This window comes from Pristis pectinata, chromosome 17, assembly GCF_009764475.1.
Source record: "Pristis pectinata isolate sPriPec2 chromosome 17, sPriPec2.1.pri, whole genome shotgun sequence".
Lineage (NCBI taxonomy): Eukaryota > Metazoa > Chordata > Chondrichthyes > Rhinopristiformes > Pristidae > Pristis > Pristis pectinata.
In genome coordinates this window covers 32,120,488-32,141,480 of record NC_067421.1, presented here as the reverse complement: position 1 = coordinate 32,141,480, position 20,993 = coordinate 32,120,488, and the positions used below count along the sequence as shown (strand labels likewise).

The following is a 20,993-nucleotide window of genomic DNA, read 5'->3' as shown; positions in this document are numbered from 1 at the left end:
TATTTTGCCACTTACCCTCACAGGAGAAGTAATCTTCCATTGCCAATAGCCCTACCAGCACACCTTTCATTCCTTCGCTTAGATTTAAATAACTAACTTTAGTCTAATCCAACTGCTCACTGAGGAACTCCCTTATTGATCTCTCTCCAAATACTTTATCTACTTTCACTATATTTGCCATCTAATAAAATAAAAGCACAGTGTATTTGCAGTTTAGAAATAAATACATTATAACAATGATTTTAACTTGCAAGCTGAATGAGATAATGATAAATGAAACATAATCTAGCAATATTCAACATTCCAGTTAACTCTAACCTCTGCTATAAACTTCATGATCATGCCTCCCACGTCCACATCCAAGTCATTCACGCATAGTACAAATAGCAAGGGTCCCAACACCGATCCTGTGGGACACCACCAGTAACAAGTATCCAATTGCAAAAACAACCATCTACCATCATACTCTGTCTCCTACTGCCAAGCTAATTTTGGATCTAGTTTGCCAACTTGCCCTGCATTCCATGGACCCTAACCTTTTGAACCACGCTCCTATATGGGACCTTGTCAAAGGTCTTGCTGAAGTCCATGTAAATCACATCCACTGCCCTGCCTCTATCCTACCTCCTGAAAGAATTCAATCAAGTTAGTGAGACAGGATCTACCCTTGACAAAGCCATGTTGGCTGTCTCCAGTTAGTCCCTGCCTTTCAAAGTGATCATTAATCATCTCCCTCAATTATTTTTCCAACATTTCAGCTGATATTAGGCTCAAAGGCCTATAGTTAACAGGCTTTTCCCTGCTGTCTTTCTTGAAGGTGGGCCATATTTGCTGTCCTCCATTCATCTCATACCTTACTTGCACCCAGCGAAGATTTAAAAATCTCAGCCAGAGCCCCAGCAATCATTTCCCTTGCCTCCTGTAGCAGCCAGGGATAAAGACCAGCAAAAAAAAACAAACTGCTGGAGGAATTTAGTGGGTCAGGCAGCACCTGCAGTCTCATGTCTCTCTTGGATAAGTACCATTCCGTCCTGGGGATTTATCCACTTTTAAGCCCAGTAATTTACACACATGGGCTCGTTTGAGGAGCCTTCTATACTTAAATGATGCAATCTTTGACTAACAGTGCTATACCTCTTCCCTTTAACTCTCCCTGTTGCCTGGAAGTTCCAAATCCTGGGATACTGAGTTTCCATTCCAGCCTCATCCTTCAACCATGTCTCAGTGACGACAACAATATCGTAGAGCTCCATGTTAATTAAAGCTTTGAGTTCATCTACTTTTCTAGTTATACTCCTTGTGTGAAAATAGATGCAGTTTATCTTTGAATTCCCTTGTTGTGCACTTACTCACTTGTTCTGCCTTCTAGAGTTATTAACTATTTCTCCTCTAGGTGACTCTCTCTCTCCATCTGGACAACTGTTCTGAAGCCACTTTCCCTGCCAACTTGGTTTAACCTTTCCCAACAGCATTAACAAACCTCTCTGCAAGGATATTGGTCCCACTCTGGTTATGGTGCAACCCATTCTGCTAATACAGACCCATCTTCCCCAGAAATAGTCCCAATGATCCAGGCACCTAAAGTCCATTCTCCTGCACCATCCCTTCAGCCACACATTGATCTGACTTATCCTTTTATTCCTATACTCACTACCTCATGGCACCAGAAACAATCCAGAGATTACAACTTTTGAACCTCTGCTCTTTAGGTAGCTGCTTAGTTCCCTGAACTCAGGACTTCGTCCTTTTTCCGACCTATCATTGGTACCTACATGTGCCATCACCTCTAGCTGTTCACACTTGCCTTTCAGAATGTCCAACAGCCACTCCAAGATGCCCTTGGCCCAGCATCACAGGGAAGCAATACGACAACCAGGAGTCTCTTTTGCAGGCACAGAAATGCTTATCTGCCCCCTCCTACCACTACCCCAGTCCTGTTAGCCCCATTTCTGTACAGCAACCTACACCATGGTGCCACTAACTGGGCTGTTGCTGCTGTTCTCCCCTGGGAGGCCGCCCCCCCCCCCCCCCCCCCACCCCCGCAACAACAGTATCCAATACGCTATACTTGTTAGAGAAGGGAATGATCACAGGGGATTCCTGCACAACCTGCCTACCCTTCCTGGTGGTCACCCATCTCCTCGCTTTCCGCACTTGCAGAGTGACCAGCTCATTAAACATATTGCTGCATCCCAGATGCTCTATAGCGAGTCCATCCACAGCTCAAACTGCTCTAAGCAGTTAGCCAGAAGCTGCAGCTTGTCACACTTCCTGCAGGTGTAATCATCAGGGACATTAAAAATGTCAATCCCTGATCTCTACATCCTGTAGAAGGAGCATACCACAGCCCTGGCCTCCATAACCTTTACGACTAATAATTTTGACAGTTCTTATTTATCATCATGGACAATTTCAATCTTTCCCAAAGTGCATTATTCTCCAAATTATGGAACAGAGCAGGTAGCTTTGCCCTAGGATGTTTTGCGATCAGGTGTAAGATAGTACAAGGTGGCACTTTAAGATTTAGTCACACCAATTTTCCTCCATCCTTCACTTCCCTAAGAAAAATACATACTCATCATCATTTCCTTGTATAGTCAAATTCAGACTTACAAAGCACCTCTCAGTTACTAAACTTCATTCCATTCTTTAACCTTCTGCAGATTGCTTCCTGTGCCCTGATTTGGTGCAACATAATGTTGTAAAACGCTAGACATACTTCAGCAGTAATATCTTCAAACGTTTCATATTAAATGCACATCATTAAACAGCAAGAGGAAACTGTTAAAAACAATTAGAACACACTGACAAAGGTGAATATTCCACAGACTCAATTTCAACCCAATGCTAAATGGAACTTGCCGCTTCAATTGGTATGCCCAAACTGTACATCTTGCACAAGCAGTTCTTAAAGTGCTTTTTGATACGAAAGCAAATACTGTGGATTCTGAAAATATGAAATAAAAACTGAAGATGCTGAACATTCTCAGCTAGTACGACAACATCTATTGAGAGAGAAAAACAATTTTTTTGTTTCAGATAAAAGTCAGTTCATTAGGAAGAACAAAAGGGAACAACTGTGATGGGAGAGGAGGAGGAATGGTGGCACATGGCAAAAAGGATGTAGAAATGGAAAATCAAAGAATGCGTCAAGAGTTTTTCCATGTGAGTAGCAAAAACATTACCAGCTGTCACCGCCCCAAAAATGAGAGCAGTGGCTGCCTCTGAAATTGTTGAACTCAATACAAGACCAGAAGACTGAAGGCTTTTTTCAAAAGATTAAATACGATTCCATGAGCTCTTGCATGTGTGTAGCAGGCCATGGACAGAAGTCAGACTCCATGTGGGGCAGAGAATTAAAATAATAAAAGACACCACTAACTTTTCCCAGTTCTGATCAAAGGTTATCTGTTGATTCCCTCTCCAAATGATCTGCTAACTATTTCGAGCATTTTCCGTTTTTACTATTACTCTGATTATAGCAATCTGTTATTCCGATGAAATGAATTGTATTAAAGTAGTTAATACGATTTCTGAAAGTGCTGGATGCAAGTACATTTGCAGCTACATGAAATTGATTGATCTGAACTGAACACATTCAAGAGCACAATTGTACATTCTGGATCCATAAACTTTGGCTATATCACAAGGTAACTCTTAGTTGAACAATTCCACGCATAAGCATTAACAGGTCTGAGTTGATGTGGCAAGAGCAGCAGGAATTTGAAGACCGACATAAGCAGCAAAGTATTTTGGCACTACATGTCTTTGAAAACACTGGCGCATCGTAACACTGCATTACATAAAGTAGCTTACAAAATGTGCTTGATATCACCTAGGTAATATTAAAATCACCTGTGACTTACCTTTTAAAGAGGACAATCCACTCGTACCACCAAATAAAGAGCGTGTTGCAGAACTTCCAGATCCTCCTGGTGGTGCAGTAAGCATAACCAGATATGTCCCACAAGTATACATAGGGGTCTTCCTTAAGGTTTTCAAAGGTAAGCCACAGCTTGTATTTGCTGCTAAATGTTAAGGAAAAAAAACACTTGTTTGCAATACTCTTAGTGCAAAGAAAGTTTATTAACAATGAGTGAATTCTGTTTCCGTAAACTCTAATTAGATAACATTGAGAAAACAGATGATAAAGTGATTCTCACCTAGTTATAGCCAGTTAAATTTGTCAAATTAAAAACAAATGTGTACTGTGTGCTTAAATTAAACAAATCTAGGCAATAATGAAGTCATCTGGCCTCTAAATCCTGATGTTTTGCCAAAAGGCACCCATTTATTCCCCAACAAACTAAAAGTTAGGATGAAATTAAAGCCAAATTGCTGGTGCAGATCTGTCCAAATATAAACCAACATAAACTTAAGCCAAAATCCACTGACTCCTGGGAATCACTGATCCATGATTGTTCAAAATGGAGAAGGAACATTTGAGATGGTATTGAAAACCTCAAGGCTGCGTATTGGAAGCACTCAGAAGATCTGTGTAAATGGTGGAGGAGTGTACCACCTCACCATCTACCAATCTGCCTAACCCATCAGCACCTCTTGACACATCTATAGAACCGTCCTTCCCACACTGCCTTATCAGTCACCTCAGACCAGAAGTAGAAGCAACTCACAGTCCATTCCGATGGATTACCCAAATAGGAAGTTGGGTGATGAGAAAATGGTTGTGGTAAAAATTAATCCAGAGGAAGTATTGGAAAGGCTGATGATGCTTCAAGTACACAGATCACCTGGTTCAGATGGGATGGATTCTACATTGCTGAGGGAAAGGAGGTTGAGGTGAAGATTGACTGAGGGCTAGTCATAATTTTACAACCATTCCTTAACTGAAAGGAGATGCCAGGAAAATAGCAAATGTGATACCAAGAAGGCATGCAAGGACGTGTCTGTGATGTTCAGTTTAACCTTAGTAACGGAGAAGTTTTTTTTAGAAACAATTATCAGAAAAACATTAAAAGACAATTGAAAAAGTCTGAGGAAACCCAACACAAATTTGTTAAAAGGAAGTCACATTTAATTAACTTGATTGAATCTTTTGATGAGGTTAAAAAGTTTGATGATGGGAATATTATTTTCAGAAGACAATAGGAAAAAATCCCACATGAAAAGTTGATGAGCAAAATTGAGGTACATGAAATGAAGGGGCATAGAAGAACCAGGAATTTTAAAATGGCTCAAAGACACAGAATAATCGTGATAATCACCAGTGTTTCAGACTGGAGGATAGTAGACAGTGATATTCCTTTGGGGTTAATACACGACTTGGAAATAGGTGTGAGGTAAGATTTCAAAATTTTGTAGATGAAAGCAAACTTGGAAGCATGGTAAACAATGAGGAGCATAATAATAGTGTTAGAGGAGAGAGAGGCTGATAGAGTGGGAAGACAAGCAGATGAAAATTAATACAGAATTAAATGTCCTTGACAAGTAGGATTTAAGAAAATCCAAGGCATTTTATACATATATTTAAAACAAGAGGGTAGCTATGGAAAGGGCAAGTCCACTCAAGGTCAAAGGAGGGAATCTATACCTGACCAGAGGAAGTAGGTGAGATCCTAAATGAGTACATTGCATAGTTATTCACCAAGGAGAAATATATGCATGATGGTAAGATCAGGGAGGGGGTACGTTGATATTCTTGGGCATGTTGATATTAAGGTGGTGGTGTTGGGTCTCTTGAAACACACTGAGGTGGATAAGTCCCCAGGGCCTGATGGAATCTATATCAGGATACAGAGGAAGGCAAGGAAGAAGATTGCTGTGGCCTGACTGGAGCTCTTGGGAATTCTCTTTAGTCACAGGCAAAGTCCCAGAAGACTGGAGATAAGACAATGTTGTTCCCCTGAAGGGCAACAGGGAGAAACCAGTAAATTATGGGCTGGTGAGCCTTACATCAGTGGTAGCAAAATTACTGGAGATTCTTACGGACAGGATTTACGTGCATCGAAGAAAGTATAGACGTATTAGGAATAGTCAGCAATGGCTTTGTGTAGCAGATCCTGACTCTCAAATTTGATTCTATTTTGAGGAAGTTACAAAGGTGGATTGATGAGGGTAGGGCAGTGGATGTCATCTGCAGTGACTTTGGTAAAGGATTTGATGACGTCCCTCCTCGTAAGCTGGTCCAGAAGATTAAGTCACATGAGATCCACAGAGAGTTGGTAAACTGGACAGAAAATTGGGAAGACAAAGGGTAGTGGTGTTTTCCCTGACTGGAGGTCTGTAAACAGTGGTATTCCACAATGAGCAGTGTTGGGACCTCCGTTGTTTTCGATACCATTTATATGATCTGGATGAAAATATAGGTGGTCCGATTAGTACATTTGCAGACAACACAAAAAGTGGTGGAGTTGTAGATAGTGAGAAATGTCAAAAGATACAGTAGAACATAGATCAGTTTGGAGTCTAGGCATAGAAATGGCGGATGGTGTTTAATCCGGACAAGTGTGAGGTGTTACATTTTGGGAGGTCAAATGCAAGAGAAAATGGCAGGACCCTTGGGAAACACGAGACTGCAGATGTCGTCATATGGAGCGAACGACAAACTACTAGAGGATCTCAGTTGGTCAAGCAGCATCTGTGAAAGGAGAAGAATTGTTGATATTTTGGGCTGAGACGGTGCATCAAAACAGAGTTGAAAGAGAAGGTAGACAGTATAAAGAGGGAGGGGGGCGAGACAGGGGCCAGTAGATGATAAGTGGACCAAGGAGGGGTGAGGAATGATGGGCAGATGGAGTTGGAGGGCTGGAGTTGGGAGACAGAGGCAGGTGGGTGATTTATAGAAGCAGACACTGGCTTAAAAAAAAGGAAAAAGGGGGCAGAGGGGCAGATGAGCCGTAGGGTTGGGGAGATAAAGGAGGAGACAGGCTGGAGGGTGAAGAGCAGGGATACAAAGTGTGTAAGTGCTTGAATCTATTAAGTAAGGTGACAATGGGAAACATTTAAGGGAAAAATGGGAAGATGAATCCAAATGTGGGAGGGGATACATTGGATGAAGTGTGTGGACCCTTAGGAGCATTAAGGTACAGAAAGATCTCGGGGTGCAAGTCCATAGCTCCCTAAAAATGTCAACACAAGTGGATTAGGTATAAAGAAGGCATACAGCAGAGCATTGAGTATAAACGTTGGGAAGCCATGTTGCAGCTGTATAAAACTTTGGATTGGCCACATTTGAAGTGTTGTGTGCAGTCCTGGTCACCACATTACAGGAAGGATGTGGAGGTTTTGGAGAGAGTGCAGAAGTAGTTCACAAGGGTTATTGCCTGAATTGGCGAGTATTAGCTACAAGGAAATATTGGACAAACGTGGATTGTTTTCTCTGGAGAGTCAGAGACCAAGGGGTAACCTGATAGAAGTATATAAAATTCTGACAGGCATACATAGGGTAGATAGTCAGAGTCTGTTTCCCAGGGTGGAAATGTCAAATACTAAAGGGCATAGTTAAAGGTGAGAGATGGAGTGTTTAAAGGAGATTTGTGAGGCAAGTTTTCCTTTATACAGAGAGTGGGAGGTGCCTGGAACATGGTGCCAGGTGAGATGGTTGTAGCAGATAAAATAGCAACATTTAAGAGGCATTTAGACAGACACATGAACAGGCAAGGAACAGAGGGATAAGGACCACGTGCAGGCAGATGGGATTAGTTAGACTGGCATCATGATTGGCATAGGCATGGTGGGCCGAATAGCTTGTTCCTGTGATGTATTGTCCCATGTTCCAAGTGTGAAGTGATGCAGTTTGGCAGAAAGAATGAGGAAAGACAATGTAGGTTAAAAATAGGCTGTGTAACACAGAGACACCTGTGCACCTATCTTTGAAAGTCAGAGGACATGTTGAGAGCATGGTTAGTAATGTATATGCTTCTTCACCACTTTGAGCAGTTATGGGCCAAGGATTCCGATGAGTCTGTCAAGATGTTGCTATTTTCCATGGGATTTTGAGTAACTCCTTGAACCTTTACTGTCCATCTGCTAATCTCTTCCCGTGATATAGCTTGGAATAGTTAGTGTTTCGGGAGTCTGGTGTTGGGCACGCAACAGCAGAGATTATATTGAACATTTATAAAACACTGAGGTCACAACTGGAGTATTGCCCAGTTCTGATCACCATACTTTAGAAAGGCAATGAAGACTCTAGAAAGGGTTCTGAAGGGATTTACTTAAATGGTTTTAGGGATGAGGTCTTTCAGTTACAAGGTTAGACTTCAAAGGCTGTTGCTTTTCTCCTTGGAGTAAAGGAGGTTAAGAGGGAACGTGACCGGGGTGTTTAAAAGGTAAATAAAGAGATGCAATTCCCAATAGCAGATGGTTTGACAACCAGAAAGCACAGGTTTAAAGTATTGGGCAAGAGGTATGGGGATGTGAGGAATTCTTTCAAACACAGAGCACAATTATCACATGGAACGCTCCACCTGTAAATGTGATGGAAACAGAATCAACTGGGGCTTTTAAATGGGAATCAGATAGGCACTGGGGAAAAAATAATTTGCAGGGTCATGGGGAAAGAGCAAAGAAACATAATTGAAGAGACCGCTCAATGCAATGGCTTGAACACAAAGGACATTTTATGATTTTATGAAAGCACAGCTAAACACTAACTCCATAATTTTGGTTACCTGAAACAGTTTAAAAACATTCCATTCATTCAAAACATAATATTGCTCCAAGAACCAGAGAATGACACTAAGACATTTTGCAAAGTCAAAGCATTTGTCGTACAAGCTACACAGCTTTCAAACCAATAAACTGATCACAGCATTCATCATCAGCTACATAACCTTATTTGAAGGTCTCCCTTCAATAATACACAATGCAAGAATAATACAATTCAAGTCTGTCAAATTCATTATAGTACTACATATGCATGAGAGCTTTCAGTTACAAGGTTAGACTGCATATGTAATACTATAATGAATCAATGCCCACACCATCCCCCATTAGAGAACCCCCAAAATCAGCAGGATATGCCTTAATTTCAAACACTCAGAAACCACTCCATCTACCTCATTCAACCCTACAATGTTGACAGTATTGCAGTAGATGGCTTTTCCATCCCTTTTTATTTGGGAAAAAGAGCTATTCTTAGAGTGTTCTTGTCCAGATCAGAGATCATATCTGCAAGGTGCAGTTGATGAGTCAGCTCTTTTCCCTTTCTATTGGACATTAATTTTTGGTTAATTATCTGGCAATCAGTACTATCTTTGCAAGCTGACAATATAAACATAGGTAGGAAAATGACCTGGGAGGAGGACACAAAGAATTGCCAAATGGATAGACAGGATAAGCAATGGAAAGAATAGCAAAGCAATATAATTTTATATGATAAGGAAACAGTAAATGCTAAAATGCGATGGTATCTGGGATTGCTGGTAAATAAAACAAAAAGTACCAAGTAGGTACAACAGACAATTAGGAACATAAATAGTATGATTCCCAGACAGAGGTCCAAGAGGAAAGATTTATTCAGATGGACCTCTGCAAAGTGGAGTTTACAAGAATGAAAACTAACCTCTTCAGGACCTAGAACATAAGATTATGAGTGACCAAGGCAAATGTTGAAAGGCTGTTTTCTCATCCTAAGGTCCAGAACAAGAGTACATGGACTCAGGCTAAGGGACCAGTCATTTACAAATGAAGAGCAGAAATTTCTGTACAGAGGGCTGAGAGACCTTAAAATTTTCTACTCCAGAAGACTATGAATGGTCAGTTGTCAATTATGCCAAATGTTATGATTCAACATATTTTTTAGACACCAAGGATAAAAGGGACCAAGTGCTAATGTGGTGTTGAGCCAAGGTATCAGCCATGGTCTTATGAATAGCTCTCAGAAGTATATGGCTTATTCCGCCTTGGTAGTCTGATGGCACGAACATAGATTTCTCCAATTTCCGGTAACCACTACCTAGTCCTTGTTTTCCCTTATTTCACCAGCCCCAATACCCCTTCTCTTTCCCCTTCCCCACCCTCTTGATCTGCCCATCAACGACACATTTTTCCCCTTCGGTTCCCCTCCTCACCTCCTTCCCTTTATTCCACTGTCCTCTCCTATCAGATTCCATCTTCTTCAGTCCTTTGTCACTTCCACTCATCAACTCCCAGCTTCTTGCATCATTCCCACTCCCCCCACCTGCCTATCTTCCCCTTCTCACCTGAATTCACCTATCACCCATTAGCTCTTGCTCCACACCCTTCTCCCACCCTTTCATACTGGCTATCTCCCCTCTTTCTTTCCAGTCCTGAAGGGTCTTGACTCAGAACATCGACTGTCCATTTCCCTTCATAGATGCTGCCCGACCCATTGAATTCCTCCAGCATTTTGTGTTGCTCCAAATTCCCAGCATTTGCAGTCTCCCATGTCTCCTTATGACACCACTGTTGTTGGTAGAATCTCAGATGACGATGAGGAGACTTACAGGAGTGAGATAGATGTTGATTGCAACAACCTAGCACTCAACATCAGCAAGACCAAGGAGCTGATTGTGGACTTCAGGAAGGGGAAGTTGGGAGAACACACACCAGTCCTCATTGAGGGGTCAGTGGTGGAAAGGGTGAGCAGCTTCAAGTTCCTGGGCATCGACATCTCAGAGGATCTATCCTGGGCCCAACACATTGATGCAATCACAAAAGTGGCTCTACTTTGTTAGGAGTTTGAGGAGATTTGGTAAGTCACCAAAGACTCTTACAAATTTCTATACATGTACAGTGGAGAGCATTCTGACTGGTTGCACCACAGCCTGGTATGGAGGCTCCAATGCACAGGATTGCAAGAGGCTGCAGAGGGTTATAGACTCAGCCAGTTCCATCACAGGCACAACCTTCCCGACCATCAAGGACATCAAGAGGCAGTGCCTCAAAAAGGCAGCTTTAGTTGCCTCGGTTCGCTTCAACTAGGCATAGACGCAAGTGCTGACGTGGTCAACGACACCCACATCTGGTGAATGAACAACAACTTATTTTTTCCTTTCCAACTTCAAAAATTCAGTGCCTGGGGATCAGTAGTAGGGATCCTTCCTTTACTGGAACTGATCTTTGGCATCTTCAAGGCAGCAGATGTAGAAAAATGTAATAGATGTGACCAGGCCTAAGTGCATCACAGTCAGGAAGTTAGGATGCTGCACTTCTAGTTGTTGCAATCCTTACTTTCAGAATCATGCTTGAAAACTACACTGTTGGTCTTTTTCTTTTCCTTATCTGCAATGTTTCACTTTTGCAATATCATTTGTAAATATGGGTTTAATTTCATTGCATCAGATGTCAAACTCACTTCTCGGTCACCACCTTCATTTGACAATTAGCTGTTGCATTAGCTATATTAGAAAGTACTCAGTTATCTGGAACTCATTGGGAAGACATTATCCATTCTGTACAAATTTGCCACAAAGCACTGACACACCAATTCCATTTTTCTCCTTAGCCATGTGAATTATGTACAAGTGAACTCCAGAAGTGAAGTGGGAGTAACTGCCCTTGACATCATGGCAGCACGTGATTCAAGTATGGCACCAAGCAGCCCTGGTTAAAATGGAATCAATGGGAATCAGTTGGGGGGGGCTTGGGGGTGGAATCCCTCCCCTGGTTGGAATCACACAGACCACACAGGAAGATGGTTGTGGTAGTTGGAGGACACAGGACATCTCTATAGGAGTTCCTCAGGGAGGTACCCTAGGCCCAGCCACCTTCAGCACCTTCATCAAGGATAATGACAAGTACATGTTGTACAAGTTTGAGGACAGAAAAAGCAAACACACATGTTGGAAGTGTATTCCTTCTAATGCACCACTGTACTTCTTTAAACAAAATGTAGATGAGGGCACACTAGAAAAATCCTCCATCTACAGAAACAAGTTCAGTCACTCCACCAAACAGAATCTTTATGACAGCAATTTGGAAACAAGAGGGTGGTTTGAAAGGAATGGACAGTATTAAATTCCAATGCTGCAAATATTCTGCATTTTGTTTTACAAATATTGTTCTGCTAAAACATTTCCAAAAGAGTTAAATACTAAACTGCTTCAATTCTTTTCCAGTAACATTACAATTAACATTTTGGTGACAGCCAGGAACTTTGAGACGCAACGTCAGCAATTTCAATGTCATAGTAATGGTCTCATGCCTTCTGCTCATTATGACTCAATGTTCAGAACATTATGATAATGCAACATCACCATTCCTCACACCTTTCATTTATTTAGAACTTGATAACAAACAGGAACTCTTTTGCTCTGAAGACTTGTACTAATTGAAATCTGATTTATGACTACCCTGAATTGCTTACTCTCGGGAATTACATGTTCATCACAAGGGGTTTTCAAGCCAGTCTGGACTAGATTCAAATACAAAAGCCAGAAATAAAATTCAAGAGCACCACAGCAGACACTTTTCTAATTATATATACATTAAAAAAAATCACAATATTAAAATTTGAGAACTTTTGAATGCAAATATGTTTGAGACAAACTGCAAATATTGTCAGCTAGCTAAACAAATTATTTTAAGGTCCCAGAATCCAAAAACAAAAAATTTTTGTTCTTACCAGAATGGTCTTCCTTCAATGTATTGGTAATTGTGGAGCCAGTGAGAGCAGCCAATGTTGCTGAAGGGGAAGCACGATATCGGGAAAGTCGACTCAGCAGCATTTCATTTATACTTTTTGCAGATTCTCCCTCTTTTCTTGTTAAAATACTTCGCTCCTGGAGAGGATGTGCTGTGCAGATCTCATTGTGCACCTAGAACAGAAGCAAAAAAAAAAGGACTGAAAAGATGGTGGCAATTGTGAACAAACTTCATTGCATGATTTCATACTGACACGTTTCAATGTAGTTCATTGACATTAATTATCTGCCGACAACTGCAACTAAGATCCTATATAGCTAAACAAATCAAAATGTATAATTACTTATTTTCATCTTCATAATGAAAGCATAATCTTAGGGAAGGTTTATTTCTTGTTATGAAGTAATATGCTAACTCAAGTGCATAGGAGAGCATCGACAGCCTGCCAGAAGAGAAGGTAGACTTCTCTCCATTAACGTTTCTGATCTTGTCTGGTCTGAGAGTCTGAGAGAATATTGTAAAGAGAAAACTGAATTTCCAATCGACAACTGTGGAAAATGGATCAGGAACAGTTTTAGTGGAAAAAAAGTGTTCACATTGATATTATTTTAGCTGAACAAAAGCATGGCCCTTTCCTCACTTATGGCTTTGTGCACTAATCATGTGCGATTATTGACATGAACTGCCAGCAATTCATGCCAAGATAGGGTAGCATTATGATCCAATTTTGATTCTGACCTTATCCAATATCCACGATCTTTAGAAATTACTGGATAACAGTCATGAACAGAAAGCTAATTTTTTTTCCTCTCTGATTCAGAAATACTGAAATTACAGCATCTCAGTTGACATCATTAACTTACTATTAGTGATCAAGTCTGGGACCATTCAATGATCTGAACCACCAATTTAAAGATTTGCTAAATCATTGAGAAGTCAGAAATTTTTGCATTATTTAAGGAAGTATGCAGTATAATTCAGTATAAAAACAGTGCAGAAAAATAAAGGTATTTTAACCAAATTTTTGCTATAATTCATGGTTCATAGATTGGCTTGAAAATCAAATCACCATGTGAGCAGATTATTAGCCACAGGGTGAATGGAACATTAAAATGTCAACATCAATCAATCGATTGATGAAACTTGAAACAATATTTGTTCCATATTCATCATGACTAGAAAATTCTATTAACCACTTCATCATAGGTTAACATTAACTTGCAATTTGCTAGGGGGCACTGAAATAATGAGTTCAGTAACAACACTAATAATGGAGTCAGACAGGTGTGTTATTACCCTGACACTTATTTCCCCAACCTTACATGCACAATACTGCAACTCGTCTCCAACAAGCTTCCCACTGGAGTGAAACAGATTTACAGGACTAATAAGAAACTTAAATCTAAGGCAACTACAAATCAGAACCAAGGATTTTCAACCTCAATAGTCAAGTTGTGGTGTGCCATGTTTGGGAATGTTTGACACCGAGCTTCAACTCATTGTCAACCCATTCATTGAAGCATACAAAAGGATGGGTATCATACTCAACTTCTGCAAAACAAGAAGTTCCTCCATCAACCTGCTCTCACTATGCAATACCACCCTCTGACAATAAAAATTCACCATGAGATCCTGGAAAAAACGACTACTTCCCATATCTCGGCAGACATTAACGATGAAATTCACCATCGGCTTCCGTGTGCTAGCACAAGTTTTGGACAACTGAGAAAGAGGGCATTTGAAGATCAGGACCTCTGATACAGCACAAAACTATGTTGACTTGACAACTGTGATCCCAGTCTTGAGAGAGTTTGGCATCTCAAGGGATCGTAAAGGTACCACCAACATTGTCCCTACAAGATCCTCCAAATCCACTGGAAGGATAAGTGAACTAATGTATGCATCCCCTCACAGACCAGCTTCCCAGCACTGAAGACCAAGTAACTCTCAGTCAACTCCATTGGGCAAGCATATCACTCACATGCCTGACCCCAGATTCCCAAGAGACATGATCCATAGAAGACAAATTCTAATGCATGATTTCCAAAGGCTTGCATGTGGGTAGAGCAATTAGGAAAGCTAACAGAACGTTATCGTTTATTGCGAGGAGAACTGAATACAAAAGTAGAGAAGTTATGTTTCAGTTACATAGGGCTTAGTAAGACCCTATCTGGAACACTGCATAAATACTGCTCTCCTTATTTAAGAATGTTAAGGCACTGGAGGCAATTCAGAAGAAGTTTACCACAATGATACCTAGAATGGGCAGATTGTCTTACAAGGGAAGGTTGCCAGGCTAATAGTATTACATGATTCAACAATTCTAAAGGAAATGTAAGATCATGATAATTTAAAAACAAATGCAATAAGGCATTTCCAAAGCAATTTTAAAGGAAAAATATCCAAAAACTTACTGTCAGTTCAAAGACATCCATGAAAACAGAATGGCCCTTGGGAGTTTTCTCATTTAAGCCTGCAGGAGACCAGATCCAATAGATGTAAGTTCCATCTGAGCAGAGATGGACTGTGGTCATATTACTGCCAACTGGGAAGTGATTCGATGGCATGGAGACTACCTGGGATACCTGAACAAGGAAGAGCAAACAAAACGTTAAAACACAGTGGTCTTTAATCAACCTGAAGTACAGCTGCACTTCTGTGGGGTCTTGGATTCCCAGTTTGGAAGCACTTGTCCAAATAACAGCACTAAAGAATTAAGGATAAAACTCTGACCTCTCAATGGCTCTGCATGTTATTACCTGATCAATACAGAATGTGTGGTAGCAGTGCAAGGAATACAAGTGTGGATGCAGTCTGTGATCAGCCTTAAGACATTATTTTCTCAAATAATGTCAATGAGGATTCAGTGGTCTACATGAGTCCTCAACACTTAAAAACATCTATGTGGTATTCACTCACATTAGTCAAAAAGCAATTACCATTATCCATTTGTATTAACAACTTCAAAGCTGTTCTTTATATACTTCAGGATGAAACAGATGAGCTTACTCTGAACAAGCTCAGTTAAAATTTCTTTAGTCAATAGTATACATGTATTACATTTTTATGCAACTAAGTTGGTGTCATAAAATCAATACTAAGATTCAAATAATAAATTTAGTTCCAAAAGATTATACATCAGTTTCCCATTTTACACTTAATTCCCCAATGGCAATATTCTTGCTACGTACAACATACTTGTTATACCCACCTTCAGCTATAAAGGACAATTCCAAATTACCTAAACCAGGCCTAAGTGTTGGAGACTGCTCCAAAGTGTCTTTCAACAAAAGAACCATTTCCTAAACAGAGAACAGCTTCAGGAGAATTGGGCAAGATTTTCAATACTCAAAGTTCATGGTTTGTTATATGGTCTGTAATTGCATTTTCTTAACGACTTGTGATTCTTCACCTTTGCATGCAAATAACTAATCATTTTTGCTATTAAACATCTGGTGGAATTCATGTACACAGTCTTCTCTTGGATTTTATGAAGTATGAATTCAAACTTTGAGCATTTTCCTCACAGAATTCTAAACCACACTCTCACTCCATTTCATAGTTATATGCTAAAGCTTTCCTGCAATTCTTTTTCTTCTGTCATCTGTCCAGCAATTGCATTTCAGTCACCAATAATAAACACAACAATTGTTTTTGGCAATAAGTCAATCAAATGCTGTAATTTGTCACAGAATTCAGTGTCCAACTCTTCAGGTCTGTGGTGGATGTGAACGTTAATATCTCAGCTACAATGACTTGGATTTTATGTATATGATTCTATTATTCATCATGTTGTAATCCAGTACCAAACCAGTAATACTCTGTTCAAGTATCAGTGCAATTTTATTTTGTTTACTATACTCATGTATAGAGCAAAACACTTCAAAATTTAAATCATGATTTAAAAAGACCCATCCCTATCCATCTGAACACACACAGTTAAGATTGTAGTCGGTTTTTTTTTCATTTTTGCTTGGACTATGTTCAACATTCTCTCCTGATGGTGAATGCTTTTGTCAAGCTAGGAATTCTTCAATAACTGGTGTAGTCAGTAATTAAAACCCCTTGTGGCTTTGATCCAACAAATTATGGGGCATAATTTCCAAATGCAGTCAACACAAAACTTGGAAACTAAAAGAAATGTGAGGAAAATAGTAATATACTTTAAGAATATATATTCAGGCTGGTGGAAGGGACAGACAGATAGCAGATTAAATTTAACATAAAAATTAGAAATATTATATTTTTGTTGGAAGAATAAGAGGAGGCAAGTTAAACTGGATCGTAATCATAAAAGAGGTATAGAAATAGAAAGATCCAGAGGTACATGAGCATGGTTGGCTGAAAATGACAAGGTGGTTAACAAAGTAGGATTTTGAAGGAAGCACAGGAGGAAATTGCAAGGGTACTGACCTTAATCTTCCAATATTCTTTGGATATGGGGTTGGTACCAGAGTCTGGGGAGTAGCAAAGGTAACTCCCTTGTTCACAAGAGGGAGATAGGGTAAGCTCAGCAACTGCAGGCTAATTAGTTTTACCTCAGTGGGAAGGGTTTAGAATCATCGATCCAGGACAGGATTAACAGTGAACTGGAGGAAAATGGATTAATTAAAACAAGTTGGCATGGATTTGTGAAATGTGTGTCATGTTTAACCGATTTGATAGAGTTTTTTGATGAGGTAACAAATACAGTTGATGAGGGTAATGTTGTCAATATGGTACACATGGGCTTGCAGAAGAGTTTTGATGAGATGTACATAATAGGCTTATCAGCAAAGTTGAAACACATAGCATAAAAGGGACACTGATAGCATGGTTACGAAGTTGGCAACAGACAACTGAGGGTTGTGATGAATGGTCACTTTTCAGATTGAAGGGCCCTCTCTTTTTCCGACCTATATTAATTACTTGTTCTTGGCACAAGCCACAATTTCTAAATCTGCAGATAACAAAAAACTTGGTGGTACTTTTGAACTGGGCAGAGGGCATTGGTAGACTGCAGCAGGATATAAACAGGCTGGTGGAGTGAGTAGACACATGGCAGATGAGATTTAATGAGGTGGTGATACATTTTAGTTGGAATAATGGGGAGAGGGAATGTAGAACGAATTATACTGTTTTACAAGGGCTGTAGGAGCAAAGGGACCTGGGGGTACGTGTACACAAATCATTTAAAGTGGCAGGGAAGGTTGAGAAAGCAGTTAATAAGGCACACACAATTCTGGGATTTATCAATGAGTACAAAATGGAAATTACACTGAGCCTTAAATGGTTTCTGGGATGAGGGACTACAGTTACAAGATAGATTGATAGACTGGAGTGGGGAGAGATTGCCTAAGAAGACAACTCTAACAAACAGCCAATGTGAACACAATGAGGCAAGTGCTTTTATCTGTCCTGTAAACTTTTAATGTTTATGACAGAAGTTAGTAAAAGACTTCAGAACAAGTATAATTAAATATTCACTGGGCTTCTGTAAAAGAAATGTACATATCCTTAAATCTGTAATGAATTAGAGAAAGAAAATAGTGTTTCTTAGGATTTGATAAATACTTGTAAAGGACCTGATAGCTGGATGACAAATATGCAAAAAACAGATTACTCTTAACTAAAATAGTTTAACATCAGAATTGGGTAAACTGATAAAGTATTCCAGAAAATCCTATAAATGAGAATCCATAGTACAAAAGGCAACAGTCAGCTTAGTTTTAGAAAAGGTCTAACGTGTTTGTCCTCCGCCTTCTCTACTGCCAGGGTGAGGCTTAATGCAAACTAGAAGAATAACATCTCATATTTCACCTGGGTAGTCTCCAACCCAGTGGTATGAATGAATTTTCTAATTTCAGTTAACCCCTGCCTCTTGTGTTCCCCTCTCTCTCCTTCCGATCTATCCACAGTCATTCCATTTTTGTTCCCTTTCCCATACCCCCCTCCAGCCCCCATCACTCATTTTCATCCCTCTCCTGGTTCCATCCAAGTACTACCCACACACTTCACCCACCAGATCTCCTCCCCTATCTAGTTCCATCTGCCCTTCATCTCTCCCTTAATGGTTCCCATTATTACTCAAGTCAAGTCGAGTTTATTGTTCTGTGCCCAAGTACAGAGACATACTGGTACAATGAAAAACTTGCTGACGGAAGAATCACAGGCACGTAGGTACAGACAACACACAGAATATAAATTGAACATAAATTATACAAGATAAGTGAAGAGGGAGAAAAAATTGTGCAAAAACAAGTCTTCAGTGCAAAAAAAAGAGAATCAGAGACAGTCAAAGTAGTACAAGAGGTGGTGCATCGTGTTCCATTTATTATCTCCAGCCTCTTGTCTCCAGCTTCACCCTCCCCTCCCAGCACCATCTCCCTTTGTTCCTTGTCTACTTCCACCTATCACCCACTTGCCTGTCTCTCCCAAATCCACCTCTCCTCCTCAAGCACCTGGCTCCTTCTGCTCATCATCCCTCAAGCCTCATCAGTCCACCTCTCACCTACCAGCCCTTTTCACCACCCCCCCCCCACTTTATACCAGCTATCTTCCCTCTCCACTCTGTCCTAATGCAGGGTCTCAATACGAAACGTCAACAATTTCTCCACCCCCCCCCCCCCCCCCACAGATGTTGCTTGCATGTTAATGCAAGCATGTCCTTCCTTAAGTATGATAACCAAAACTGTATGGTCTGTAGAGAGTTCTGGTTTTCATATTTAGCAGACTGAAAAGTTGTATCAAAGCCTCTCTTTTTATATTCCTTATCCCTTGCAAACAAAAGCCAAGTCAGTCCATGGGCTTTCCTAATTACTTGCAGCACTCGCACGCCAACCATTTGTGTTTTGTGTACTTGGACCACCAGATGCTTCTATACCGCAATGTTTTGTAAACTCACTCCATTTAAATGACTTTGCTTTTTCATTCTTCCATTCAACATGGCCTAATACAGGTTGGTCAACAAGGTTAGAGCACATGGAATTGGGGTAAAAGACTTACTAGGAATGAGAATTGTTCACTGGACTGAAAGCAAGAATGTGAAATAACAGATCTTTCACAGGGTGGCAAGTTATGACTATTGCAGGGATCACTGCATGGGTTCCAGCTATTCACAATCTATGTGAACAACATGGCTAAGGGGAATGTCACATTTTCCAGTTGCTGATGATATAAACTAGGTGGGATTGTGGATAGGAGGAGGATGTAAAAGGACTTCAAGGGGATGTTGACAAACTGAGAGAGAGGACAGGAACAAGGCAGATGCAATATAATGTAGAAAAATGGGAAGTTATGCACAACACAGAAACGCAGAGTATATTTTTAAACAGTGAGCAACAGGATAATGTTCAAAAGGATCTAGGTATTGTGCACAAGTCACTGACAACCAACAAGCAGGCTCAGCAAGTAACTAAAGCAAGTGGTAGGTTGAATAAAATGGAAAAAAAAACTGCAGATGCAGGAATTCTGAAATTCAAGCAGAAAACATTGGAAATTTTCAGCAGGTGAGACAGCATCTGCAGATAGAGAAGCAGTTAATATTTTAGATCCAGAACCCCTCATCAGGAATAGGAAAGTGAGAAAACAAGTTAACTTTTAGTTGTAGAGGTTGATAGCTCAAACCTCTGATGGAACAAGGCCAGGGTTGCCCACGTGACCCCGATATTTATGGACCTGTCTGGTTAACGGATTAATGAAGAAACTGAAGAGAAAACAGAGGGATATGTTAAATCCATGAACTGCAAGTAGTAGTTGATACCAAAAGGAGAATGCTGGAAATACCCACAGATCTGTAGTCCATGGAAAAAAGAAAAAAAAAGCTGAGTTAACATTTGGGATGAATAACCTTGAGCATAAGTGGCCAGTTCTGAAGAATAACAGAAAGTGTGAATAATCTGAAATGACTGATTTTGATATTCAGTCTCAAAGGTTACAACATACCTGGATGGAAGATGGAGTGCTATTCCTCAAGCTAATGTTGGCCTTTGCTATAACTGTGTAGGAGTCCACAGAGAGGCAAGTCAGAATGACAGTGGGATGGAGAAAAGTTATGTTGGCCTTTACTGAAAGAGGGAGAAATGCTATGTTGGCCTTCATTGTGACAAGGTTTGAGTACAGGGCTAAAGATGTCTCCTGCAATTATATATGGTCCTAGTGAGACAATACCGGGAATATCCTGTACAGTTTTGCTCTCCATATCTAACAAAGGATATGCTTGCCATAGAGGGTGTGCAACAAAATTAACCTTAACTTATCCCAAGGAAGCTGGATTTGACATTTGAGGAAAGATTGAATAGATTAGGTCTGTATTCTTTTGAGTATAGACGAATGGAGGCTGAATCCAGTGGGGTTGTTTCCCATGGCCAAGAAGCCCAGAATAAGGGGCAGGCCATTTGGAACTGAGATGAGGAGAAATTTTTTTCTCAGAAAATGGTGAATTT

The 20,993-nt window shown here is 40.3% G+C and overlaps 1 protein-coding gene across 5 annotated transcripts in view; it reads right to left on the bottom strand.

The window, feature by feature from the left end:
* The window catches only part of LOC127579642 (probable E3 ubiquitin-protein ligase HECTD4), a 219,125-nt gene that overhangs the window by 141,473 nt on the left and 56,659 nt on the right, over positions 1 to 20,993 (bottom strand). For 3 of the 5 annotated variants that reach the window (XM_052032551.1, XM_052032555.1, XM_052032553.1), the window contains exons 7-9: positions 14,985 to 15,155; positions 12,551 to 12,743; positions 3,867 to 4,028 (exon numbers count right to left, since the gene is read on the bottom strand). In XM_052032551.1, coding sequence (XP_051888511.1) covers positions 3,867 to 4,028; positions 12,551 to 12,743; positions 14,985 to 15,155 — 526 coding nt within the window. The remainder of the gene's footprint in view (positions 1 to 3,866; positions 4,029 to 12,550; positions 12,744 to 14,984; positions 15,156 to 20,993) is intronic. The other 2 variants (XM_052032552.1, XM_052032554.1) reach the window with 1 other exon arrangement.